This window comes from Haplochromis burtoni, unplaced genomic scaffold (genome assembly GCF_018398535.1).
Source record: "Haplochromis burtoni strain Fernald_Lab_line unplaced genomic scaffold, NCSU_Asbu1 Contig_321, whole genome shotgun sequence".
In the NCBI taxonomy this organism is placed as follows: domain Eukaryota; kingdom Metazoa; phylum Chordata; class Actinopteri; order Cichliformes; family Cichlidae; genus Haplochromis; species Haplochromis burtoni.
In genome coordinates this window covers 10,694-22,697 of record NW_024582682.1, presented here as the reverse complement: position 1 = coordinate 22,697, position 12,004 = coordinate 10,694, and the positions used below count along the sequence as shown (strand labels likewise).

The 12,004-nt window shown below is 49.3% G+C and overlaps 2 protein-coding genes across 3 annotated transcripts in view; one reads left to right on the top strand and one right to left on the bottom strand.

Moving 5' to 3' along the window:
• Positions 1-4,286, top strand: part of LOC102306244 (endonuclease domain-containing 1 protein) — a 15,319-nt gene extending 11,033 nt beyond the window's left edge. Inside the window, exons 2-6 of one of the 2 annotated variants that reach the window (XM_042228401.1) lie at positions 2,223-2,336; positions 2,420-2,505; positions 2,639-2,747; positions 3,014-3,206; positions 3,487-4,286. In XM_042228401.1, coding sequence (XP_042084335.1) covers positions 2,259-2,336; positions 2,420-2,505; positions 2,639-2,747; positions 3,014-3,206; positions 3,487-3,911 — 891 coding nt within the window. In that variant the 5' untranslated portion in view covers positions 2,223-2,258 and the 3' untranslated portion in view covers positions 3,912-4,286. Of the gene's footprint in view, positions 1-1,916; positions 2,337-2,419; positions 2,506-2,638; positions 2,748-3,013; positions 3,207-3,486 lie in introns of those variants that run through there. The other variant, XM_014340025.2, reaches the window with a different exon arrangement.
• The window catches only part of ccdc88c (coiled-coil domain containing 88C), a gene marked incomplete at its 5' end in the record, with an annotated part of 26,950 nt that extends 15,644 nt beyond the window's left edge, over positions 1-11,306 (bottom strand). Inside the window, 10 exon segments of the mRNA XM_014340026.2 lie at positions 5,724-6,001; positions 6,081-6,242; positions 6,424-6,561; positions 6,641-6,782; positions 6,860-6,987; positions 8,956-9,753; positions 9,826-10,110; positions 10,189-10,326; positions 10,897-11,078; positions 11,162-11,306. Coding sequence (XP_014195512.2) covers positions 5,724-6,001; positions 6,081-6,242; positions 6,424-6,561; positions 6,641-6,782; positions 6,860-6,987; positions 8,956-9,753; positions 9,826-10,110; positions 10,189-10,326; positions 10,897-11,078; positions 11,162-11,306 — 2,396 coding nt within the window.
• Positions 11,307-12,004: the final 698 nt, after the last annotated feature.

Here is a 12,004-nt window from a genome sequence, read left to right as displayed (position 1 = left end):
CTCTTAATTGGGACACAGCCGTAGAAGCCTGGAAAAACCGACGATGGAAGCCGCTTCCGGATGATGCGCCAGAGCGGAAGTGAGTGGAACTCTGACTTTGACCACGTGACCGAAGAACTCGCGACTCCGCGCTTATTTCCATACAAATTCCGTAAATGTTTATTGTATTATTTGACAGAAATAAGGTTTATCAGGACTGCGCTCATTGGCTAACAGCGGGTCCGCCGCTAGCCAATGAGCGACCACAGTCAGAGCCCCGCCCCCAACCTTAAGAACGCCTCCGAAATCAGTCCGTGACGTCATGGCGGCTCCAGCAATTACTGTTCATGACGTTTCACAGAGCAGATTTCCCTCTGACCAGTCACATCAGGTGTGTCATACACGAGTCTGCGGACACCTCTCCGTCATCGGTGCCATTTTTAATTTGGCTTTTAATTTGTCACAAGGTCCAACAATCAGGACTCTGCAGGCTTAAAGAGAACCTGCTTATTGAAACAATGAAACTGTGATCCTGAGCAAACTCACTGAGAGCTTCTGTCGGGTACAAATGTCCAGACACTTGTCCTCACACTCGGGCATCACAGCTGCATTCAGAGCACTGCATCTGTTTAGTGGGCCCTGGAGCAGGTTCAGAGATGTGACTGAGAACAGCACCAGCCACATCTGTGAGCCTCCTCTGCTCTTCATCACACTCCGAGTCACACCGAGGCAGCAGCTTTGACTTAAGTTCAGACCGAGTCAGAAGGAGCCGATCAAAGTGAAGAGTTACTGTTAGTGATGCTGTTAGCTTACAGGACTGTGGGCGTTTAACCTGCCACAGGTAACATGTGAGGACTGCAGCAGAATAAAACTCATAAATCTGGAATCGAAGCAGATTTTTCCTGGCTGTACTTTACAAAGCAAACGGCACAATTTTCTGCGTAACCTCTGACCTCTGGACCTTCACTGAATATAAAATTACATTGACTGATGGAGCGATGGAGGACCTGGAGGGTCTCTCTGATTAATAACCATTTGACCAACTGCGCTGTTGTGTTAAACACAGCATGGCAATAAGTATGTGAAGGCTCTCAGTCATCCAGGTCATCGTAGTCAAAGGAGCTTGCAAAGAAAAGCGTCTGGACTTCTTTAAGTTACTTGAAGACATTTCACCTCTCATCCGAGAAGCTTCTTCAGTTCTAGGGTCCCCCCACAGAGGGACAAAAGGACCCCCTGATGATCCGCTAATCGCCTGAGCCAAGGTGTGAAACTGGGTGTGGGTCCTAATCAGCCAGGGTTTCGGGTGAGCTCATTGTGAAACCTGGCCTTGATAGGAGGTTTGGAGTCTTCACACACCCCCTGTTCTCAGCTGCCTGTTGGAGCGAGGGGGCTGGGGCTGGAGGAGGAGTTGGGTCTGGAATCTGGGGCCTCCCTGCTGCTGCCAAGCCGGGGCGGTCTGCTTCTCTCCACCCCAGGGAAAAGGGTAACACCACCTGGGTCCTAGGGTACCTAGACCTGGGGAGGACGGGGATGTGGCCCCCCCACACCCTCTAGCAGATCATTACATGAAGGAACCTTTTAAAAACAAGCGCGTTCATGCTCACAGGTGTGCACACGGGTGCTCACACACACAAACTACACCCTTTTTGGCTCCTACCTCAAAGCACACTGTGTGCTGTCGATCTTACGTGCTGCACAATAATGTTTAATATTTTGTATTTACTGTTATATTCACATAGATCATCGTGATGTTGTTTATTATGTTGCTCTTTTTTTTGCTTGTTTTCTCTTTTTTCTTTCAACAGGTGATCCAGGTGATTGATAGATGGATTTTTGTCTGTTTGTTTTGTTGGTTTTTGCCCTTTATCACCGTGAAAATACATTATTAGTGCAAAAAAACCATCAAAGTTAGTCAGTTATATCGTCAGTTATATCATTATCGCAAATTTTCAAATATAGATCATGATAAAACTTTTGGCCATATTGCCCTGCCCTAATAACAGCTTATTCAGAGCAGATAACTTTCCGCCTGAATCAGAGGAACATTATTGTGTTTTCTAAAGGGTGCATTTAGTTTTAGAATATTCTGATTTGAATCATCGTGTAAATTAAAACAGAATATATTCATCATGTTTGCGCTCTGGAGCATTGATGGGACGTTAGTGAGATTCTGGCTCTTTCGTTGCGTGCAGCTGCCTCCTTCCAGCACAGTGATGAAAATCTCGGGTCATTTCTTGTGTTAGGTGTTACTCACACAGAGGATCTCAGACTTATCCAGCATGCAGAGCTCGGTGACCGTGTGCTTCCTCCTCCTCGTCTTTCCCATCAACGCACATGTCGTGGAAAACTTTAATGAGGTTTTTGCATCAGTGCGTTCATAAAGATGATAAGATGGTTTCTCTGTGTGTTTAAACCTAGTTTCTGCTGCTCTGTTGTGTAGACGTGCATGCAATACTTTTACAACGGGCATGTGCCAGAGTGGACTCCCAATGATCACGTCCACATCTGCCAGATGTTTAATAACAGGTAATGATCATATTAAATAAAAGTATTTTTTTTATTCTGTTAAACTGCAGAGCTGGACTTGATGATCTGTCGTTACTATTGTGAACTTTACTTTTAAGATTCAGTCTTTCTAATTGACTCTGTGAACCACCAGATACCACTTTGCCACCCTGTACGACATCACCAACCGCATTCCCGTCTACTCTGCTTATGTAGTTGAGGATGGAAAAAGTTCAGAAACAGACTGGATGGTGGAGCCTCAGGTATACGACAGCTTTGTAAATGAGACCCACTCAGGTTTCTTCCACAGACAGCTGATCCCAGACTTCCTGACAGATGCTAAAGCTGCATCACACATTTAACATTTCAGTGAAGACTGTAAAAAGTGATGGCATTTGAGAACTTTGTGTATTTAATATTACAGTAACACGCCAGAATGAGTCGTTTTAATGTAAACAAAGTACAAAGCATGTAGATCAGCTGACCTATAACATGTTTACATTACTTCATGTCGATCTTCTACCTTTAGCTGGTAAATAAGAGTTTTGAAAAGGAGATGATGACACAGGATTCACTGATTTACAAACATCGTACACTAGACCCTATAGACCCTAAGGACATAGGAATGAGGCAGGCAACAGATGACGACTACAAACAACTTACAAAACAATACAAGGATCAATACAATCGAGGTCACCTGAATCCCAGCTCACATCATGCAGGTAAGAGAGGTCGAGCTGTTCTGAGGGGTTTGTCGTGTGTCTCATGCACACTCAGTAAGATGTACACGCGTGTTCTCACATGTGGGAGACAGAACACGGTCCCAGGAACATGAACCAGAGAACACAGGAAAGAAGAAGACTTCAAACACAAGACCTTTAAAAATAATTACGTTCTGTTTATGAGGGAAATTTATTCTACACAGCACTTTATCATAACCTGCTACGCTCTCATCCACCCACCAATCACATCCTTCTTCTGTCTCTACATCATTTTCCACAGGTGATGCTTCCAAAGCCACCTACACCCTGACCAACATAGTTCCTCAAAAACAAAAGCTGAATGAAAAAAGGTGGAGTCGACATGAGGCCAAACTCAAAGGTTGGGCCAAAAATTACTCCGTCTACGTTCTGGTCGGTGCAATTCCATCCAAAGGAAACTGGATCAAAAGAGATAACCAGCCAGGTGTCAACATCCCTGACTACATGTGGGTCGCCCACTGCTACTATAACAAGACATCACAGTCTTATGAGAGTGGAGGTGCCACAGCTAAGAATGTTGAGAACCAGATCTACGAGTGCACCCTGTCACAGCTTCAAGCCTTTCTTGGAAAACACAACCAAACAGGTCAGCTGTTTCACAACGACTGCTATGTGGAGCAGGCTGCAGGTGCGTCTGCAGCAGCAGGAAATCCTTGTGACATATAATCCAGAAATACTCACGAGATCACTGATCTCTGCAGAGTAACGCAGCTCATCCTTTCCTCAGCACTGCACACATGAACTTATGTAAACAGTTACTGTGATCTTAACTGTGTCGCACAAATGTCAGCATGTTTATGGTGCAGGTGAATACATGCTGTCATGCTTACAGGCGGCTTTACTCTGAGAGCAGCTTCACTGCAGCTTGTTGCTTATTAAAATCTGATGAAATGCTCAGTGTCGCGTGTTGGTGTGTTCAGTCAAAATCAGCAAGTGTGACAAACTTCACTAGGGATGGGTATTGATAAGATTTTCACGATTCCGATTCCATTTTCGATTCTGTTTAACGATTCGATTCTTTATCGATTCTCTTTAAAAAAGGAGAACACTAAGGTCGATTAGCTTAGAACTTTGTTTTATATCTTCTCTTTGAACAAGATAGAAATTTAGGAGTAACATGGCCTTACAAACCCAACAGTGAGATCTTAAGAGATCCTTAAGAGATCCAGCCTATGGCTCTTCAATGGGGTATCACAGGATCCCCAGGAAAAAAAATAGTAAATGTAAAATAATAAAATAAATATTCTTCTGTAGCAATAACAAAGTATAACATAAATTATTCTGTAGCAATTACACAAGAATATCCAGTAATATCACTGCCTACAATTAAACCCATTCACTTACTGAAAATCATCTGCTGTGGCAAATGGGTGCAAGCCTTTGACCACAAACTTAGTCTCTGCTCGCTGACATTCGTCTATCCTGGCCTGAAAGGAGACGCTACCGGTAGACTGCAGCGAGAACTGGCAGCATCTGAGCCAGACTCTGTCTGTCTCTCTCATCATGGTCACCTAAATGCACAGTAATGGCAGGTTTTGTAATAAGGCAGATTGCGCTAACATAATATGCACTGTTAGTGGATTATTTACCTGCCGCATTAACGGGAGAGGACGTGCAAACGTTACCGCTGCTGCTGGGTTGACATTCACGAGTCCGGAGCGGAATTAAAAACGCGTGTCATCGCGTGTTTTGTGAGCAAATGCTTTTGCATATTCGTAGTGTTTCCTCCCTTAAATGAAATATCTAATTTGCAAGTATTGCAAGTTGTCCTGCTGTCATCCGTTCTCGTAAAGTATAACCAAGCTTTTGAGCGTTTGAGCCGCCATGTTTCCTGCCAGGTAAATGACGCTCCGCAATGTGGTGACGTCATTCGGGGCGACTGGAATCGATAAGGGAATCGTTTGCAAAAATGGCAAACAATTCCAAGGAATTGAAACAGTGGGAACCGGTTCTCAACAAGAACCGGTTTTCGATACTCATCCCTAAACTTCACTGAGCCGATGGAGGCTCTGACCTCAGAGTGCCGACGCCTGATGTTTCTCAGCTGGAACAAACACATGTAACCCCAGAGAGCGAGCAGCAGAGCGAGCAGTGGCGCTCCATGCTCATCAGACCCTCTGCTCTTCATCGCCATCGTGACTGCAGCTGCAGTTTCAGAGCAAACCTCTATTTAACTGTGAAAGGAGGAAGTGTCATTGGGTCAAAGGTCGGCTGTCTCGAAGCGTCTCTCTGAGAGTGGTTCAAATTCATGCACACCTCGCAGGTATTAGCTTGATTTAAGGGGTCAAAGGTGAAGCTGACAGAACAAGTGACACAGACAGGAAGTGACACGGATGGGTAGATCAGCTAAAAGGAAACTTGCGGCTCAGGAGCGATCAGGAGCCGTTTCCATGGTTACACTCGGCACCCTTTCTCCCACCTGTGCTGCTTCCTGTTATCTGAATCATTCCAGCGCTTCACGCCGACGCGTCCACTTACTTGCCGTGCAGCGTCCCGTGCTCGCTCTCCAGCGCCCTCTGTTTGCCCTTCAGCGCTGCGTGCTGACTGATCAGCTGCTCGTACTCATGAGCCTGCCTCTCGTGAACGCTCAGCAGGCGCTCGTGATCGCTGAGCACGCCCTCTCTGGCTCGCCACGCCTCCTCGCGCTGCCGCTGCCACGACTCCACCTCCGTCTCCAGGGCGGTCACCTGGCCTTGCAGCACGGCATTCTGGGCCATAAGAGAGGCGCTCTGAGAGGAGAGGGTGGAGTTCTCCACCTGAGAGGACAAAGAGATGAAGCGTGAGCGCGATGGCCTGAGTGTAAACTGGGTCGAAGTTACACGTGTGTGAGCGTGCCTGCAGCTTCGCCGTCTGCGTGTGCAATGCCGAGTTCTGCTCCTGCAGCGTGGTGGTGTGCCGCTGCAGCGCCGCCATCTGGTTGTTGAGGGAAGTGTTCTGGTTCTCCAGCTGCTTCAGCTGCTCCTTCAGCAGACTGCTCTCCGTCTGCAGGGAGGCGTTCTGGACCAAACAAACACAGTTTCACAGCAGTCACACAAACTCATCCATCAAATTAGCACAAAGCGTTTTTCACGTGTGAGAACATTTCTGAGGTGCTGAACAGGAAACGTTCCTGTGCTGCTATAATCATTAACAGTGATAACATTATTATTAATGATGATGATCAGAAACAGCGGCTCACGTTCTTCTCCACGTCGATCAGGTGATCTTTGATTCGCAGCAGTTCGGCCGTGGCGCTGCGGTCAGCCGCCGGGTGCTGCTGGGAGTAGTGGTTTACTTCCTTGCGGTGCTGATGGGAGGCGGACGCCGTCTGATAAGCCTGCAGCGGGAAAGAAAAATGTCAGACTGTCGCACAGCTTCAACTTTACAGAGGCGAAGGCGAGGGTGCATTTCCTCACAGCTTCCAGCTCTGCGTGAAGCGTCTTGTTGAGGGCGCCGCTTTCTTCCAGCTTCTTTTCCAGGCTGGAGATTTTCTCCTCCTTGACCTTCATGGTCTGCTGGACGGTTTCCTCCAGCCGAGACTCCAGCAGCCTGTACCTGCTGACATTCAAACACATCCGTGAGTCCCTCGTCAGAGATCCGCTTTAAAGTGAACAGGTGAGGTCGCGGGGTCGTACCTGTCCTCCAGCGTGTGCTCCTGCTGCAGCAGCTTCTCCCGGTTCAGTCCGATCTTCTCCAGCTCTTCGTTCAGTCGCTCCAGCTCGACCTTCTGCTGCTGAACGCTCAGCTTCTCCGACACCAGCTCCTGCAAAACCGCAACACAAACACCGTTGAAGGTCACGGGCGCTCGGCATCAGGCACAGAGCGGCCGACGTCGCCGAGCGTCTGCAGTACAGCTGGGACATATTATACCTTCCACGGTAACACCGGTGTAATTTTAGGCAACGATAAGAAAATGAAACATCGCGATAGAACATGTGTAAAACACGCATGTGCGGTGCCTTTGTTTTCATACAAACATGGCGTAAAAAAGCACGGCGGTGGAGAACGAGAAGGCAAACAGACAAACCAGAACTGGTTTGTAAAAGTGGAGCAACCGCAGTGATGTGGAACTGGTTTGGTTTTCGCCAGAAAGCCACCAAAGCACAATGTTTTGTAGAACATGCCAGTGGGCCATCGTGGTGAAGGGAGGAAACACCACAAACCTATTTCATCATCTGAAGCAGAAGCGCTTCGAGTACAACACAGCTGTCAACGAAGAGGCTTCAACAAGCGCGGTGGTGAGACCAGAGAAGCTGACTCAACAAACAGTCGGCTTTAAATAGCTGCAGGCCTTAGCCAACGCTGGGGGGAACGAACTAACGCAGAGACGCATCGTTTAGGATATGATGCCCACTCAGAGTGTGGGGGAGAAGGTTTCACACAGGTGCATTTGCTCTGTGACATGTTTGTAGCTTTAATGCAGATAAAACAGCTGCTTGTTCAAGTGGAAATAAACTGATGATTTTTTTGCACTAATAAAGTTGAGTTGTAAAGTATTTAGTCTCGTATCAGTTACATGGTGAGTTACATCGTTTGGCCACACTGCCCCGCCCCACTCTGCAGGTTTCCAAAGAGCCGAGAATGAACAGCTGACGCAAGTTACAGTCTGTAACATGTGCGTTTTCAGACTTGCTGATTGGTTGTTCAGGACTCGATGTGGCGCTCACAGGAACCTTCCACGCTGATGCTGTAAAGAACACCCCAGTGTTCAGTACCTAGCAGTGCAGCGCCCCCTGCTGGCCTTCTGGTGTATATGTCGGTAAAGCTGACCGAGCGCCTCGTCTTTGATTGAGATTCCGATTTTGATACGTTGTTTTCATTTTACTGCTTTTTTTGCAGTTCTGAGAGCAAAAAAACTGATGAACCCTTTAAAGCCCACCACAGAACCAAGTCCACCAGAGCTGACCTTCATATTTTTACCTGCTGTCGTTCCATCTTTCAAGCTGCTACACATCAATACAAGTTTTAATAACATGCATGCATTAAGCCGTAGTAACTATATACCCTCACCTTTGTTGTGAGGTGTTTCATGTACTTGCGTTTTATTGTATTTTATATTTGTATTTTATTGTACAGCACTTTGGTCAGCCTTGGTTGTTTTTAAATGTGCTTTATAAATAAACTTGACTTGTTTTTACACATATTTCCAAACACAGCAAACTGACTGAGTGTCTCTGTAGTTTCATTTTTGAGCTACACTCACTTTTATAAACTTCAGGAGAAACTCAAACTTAAACAGTGCAGTTTAAGTTCAAGTCAAACACGCTCCTCTGAAAGGCCCTGTAGGAAAAACTATGTTTCCCACAAGAAAAAAATGACGTCACTTCCTGACATGCCATAGTAGGAAGTGCAATGAATAGCTGATCGGATCTGCAAAGCGTGTTTCTGGATTATGACGTTTTTTACGTGCCTTCTGCAAAGGACGAGCTGAATGCATGTTATGGAAGTGCGGCTCCTCCGGTCTCACATGCAAAAACATTCCTGCGACAGCTTATGCAGCTGCAATTCTCCCGGGATTTAAAAGTAGTTACTCGGAGCGTGTGCGCTCTGATGGCAGCCTCGCGGTCTCACAGGCGTCAGCAGCAACGAGGAGACCGACACAGACCCACGAGTGACGCTTCCACAGCTCACCTGCTCAGATCCAAACTCTGAACTAGAATCTAAATAACCCGCCCAGCGGCGCCACGGACACCTGCTTAAACGAAGCTCCTCCCCCTGCCCCTTCTCTCACCTCTCTGAGCGTGGCCAGCGTCCTCTTGTCGATCGTCGCTTGTTTCTGAAGCTCCTTGTTCTCTCGCTCCACCTCCTTTGCTTTCACCGCCGCCTCCTTCATTCGCTCCACCTCCTTTTTGAGAGCTCCTCCCTCCTTCGTGACCTCGGTGAGCCTCCTGGTTTTCTCCTCCAGCTCCGTCTCCTTCCCCTCCAGGAGCGTCCTCATCCTCCAGCTCTCCTTCTCCAGCTGCTTCCGGCCCTTCTCCGACTGCTCCAGGTCCAGCTGGAGCTTCTTCCTCTCCTCGTCTCCTTCCACTCGCCTCCTCCGCTCCTCCTTCAGCTCCTCCACCTCCCTCTTCAGGTCCTCCTCTCTGCTTTCTGCCTCCTGCCGCCTCCTCTCTTCCTCCACCCTCTCCTCTTTGCTCTTCTCCATCTCCTCCTCTATGTGATGCTTCTCCTGGTTCAGAGCTGTCAGGTTCACCTCCAGCCTCTCCGCTCTCTTCCTCTCTCCCTGCGCCTCCTCCCCAGCTTGATCCAGCCTCCTCTGCAGCTCCTGCATCTCCCTCTGCGCCTCCTGGAGCTCCTCTTGCACAGTGGTGAGGCGGGTGGATGAGGAGCGCAGGCTCTCCAGGGAGCAGCGGAGCTCCAGGTTCTCCTTGGACAGCAGTCCGTTTTCAGCCTCCTGCTTCGTCAGCCGCTGCAGCTCCCGCTGGCTCTCCTCCGCCTCCCGCTTCAGCCTGTGCACCTCCTGCTCCAAGGAGGTCACCTGTTTCTCCAGAGCCTCGGAGCGCTCGCTGCACGCCCGCAGAGACGCCACCTGGAGGCGACACGGGCACGTTACACTTATGCTGCAGTGAGACTCGTCAGAGAGGAGGAAGCGTTTACGTACCTCTCTGCTGAGCGCCTCCCGGCTCCTCTCCAGCCGCGCCACCTCTCGCTCCGCCTCCTCACACCGCCCCGCCCGCTCCCTCAGCCTCTCTGCCTCCTCATTGGATACTTTGAGCTGTGTTTCCAGGCTGGCCAATCGGGAGCTGGTGTCGGTGATGCTCTGGTGCAGCAGGCGGTTCTCTGATTCCACCTCGCGGACCCTCGCCACGCTGTTAGACTGAGCGCGCTCCTGAAGGGACGCCACTGCCTCCGACAGGTGCTGCTTCTCGCTCTCCAGCTCTGAGATCTGATTGGACAAACAGAAGTCAGCCGGTCTCCTCTGCGACTGACAGTGAAGGAGATGTTACCTGAGTGTGCCACACACCTGTCGGTCCTTCTCCGCCTTCAGAGCGTGCATGTCGCGCTCCAGACTCTGTTTCTCCTTCAGTAGCTCCTCCCCCAGAGCCTCCATGTCCTGATTGGTTATTTTCTCCTGGTCCAGTAAACCCTGCAGACGCTCCAGCTGAAACAAACACAGGTGTTGCTTTTAGAGACAGGGGAGTGTTTCAAAGCTCACTGAGCTTGAATGATGCTGCAGGACGTTAAAACTGGACAAAAACAGTTAAAACTGTGCCGTTAAAAGACGAGACGAGTTTGTTATCAGGGTTTCACGTCGTCATGTTTACTCTTTGAAAGTTCCCATGCAGCACAGACGGAAACACAAATACTGGACGAATGAAGGTTTACTGAGTGATGTTCATGTTTGCGTGCACGACTGGTGCACCTGGAGTCAGGTGGAGACAGCGGCTTGTGTGTATGAGTTTTACTGTAAACCTTAACCGATGAGATCCATGTTTCTTTATTGATCAGCTGTGTGATCAATCAGTAAAAGTTACATGTATGTGTCTCATATCAGCATCTAGACTAAACGCTGCACGCCTGCAGGACTGAGACGCGATGCATCACTGTTACTGTAAAATCAAATCACCGCTCAGATGGCAGAAATCAAAGTTTATTAAACTTTAATTAAAAAACAGAATCCCCACAGCAGCGCCTCGAGCCGGTGAACAGCAGGAGTGACTGTGAGTCCCACCTTGTTGCTGAGACTCTGGTTCTCCCGGTCCAGCTCCTGCGTGTGGAGCTGCTTCTCCTGCAGGAGGTGGTTCTCCTCCTTCAGCCTCTCTATGGACGCCTGCAGCTCCCGGTTCTCCTTCTCCAGCTTCAGCATACGGCTGGAGACGCACTCGTTCAGCTCGTCAACCAGAGACTTACGGGCTGGGCGGAGAGAAGAGAGCCGGTTACCAGTGTACAGACGGGTGGAGGACAGACAGGCTGAGGACAGACAGGTGGAGGCTCACTCTCGGTGTTGTCGTGGTTCTTGGTGAGCTGCTCCAGCTCCCAGCCCAGGTGAGCCGACTCGTTCATGCTCTGCTTCTGTCCGATCTCCAGCAGCATGTTCTCCTCCACCAGCTCCTCCAGCCGTCGCCGCTCGCTGTCCCGCTCCTGCAGACAGGTGGAGGGACAGACAGGTGGATGATGATTTTTACAGAGACCAGCGTTCTTCTGGTTTCTGCCCACTCTATTAATTGTTTATGCTTTTCAGGGTCCCAGGGGGCGGAGCCTATCCCAGAGGTCACAGGGGGAGGGGCGGTGTATAGACTGGGCAGGTGGCCAGCCCATCACAGACGTGTGTGCTGTTACACTGCATTTTATTATAGTTTGTTTATCACCTGAGCACGCTGATGCCATGTGACCGTTTGTCACAGGAAGTGGGGATTTTTTACAGGTAAAGGGGGCGTGATCGTAAACGATGATGATGAGAACTTCAGAGGCTGACCCTGACAGTAAGGGGAGGTGCTCTCATCCTACTTGTGTTAATATACGTCACACACCACCCAGCCACCATCTCGTCACAGAGAGAAAGCTTTGTGTCAAGAACATCTGGAAACATCTGGCGCGGTCACTGTGTGAACCATGTGACGGCGTGGGTCTGGGTCGTACCATCTCCAGGTCGTGGATCTTCGCCCGCAGTAGCAGGTTGTCTTTCTCCAGCGTGTGCAGTTTGTCACAGCGCCCCCGTGAGGCCGACAGCTGCTCCTCCAACAAAACCTTCGTCTCCAGCAGGGTCAGGTTGTCCTCGCGGAGCTCCTGGAGCGCGCACGCAAGCACACACACGCACGCACGCACACACACACACACAC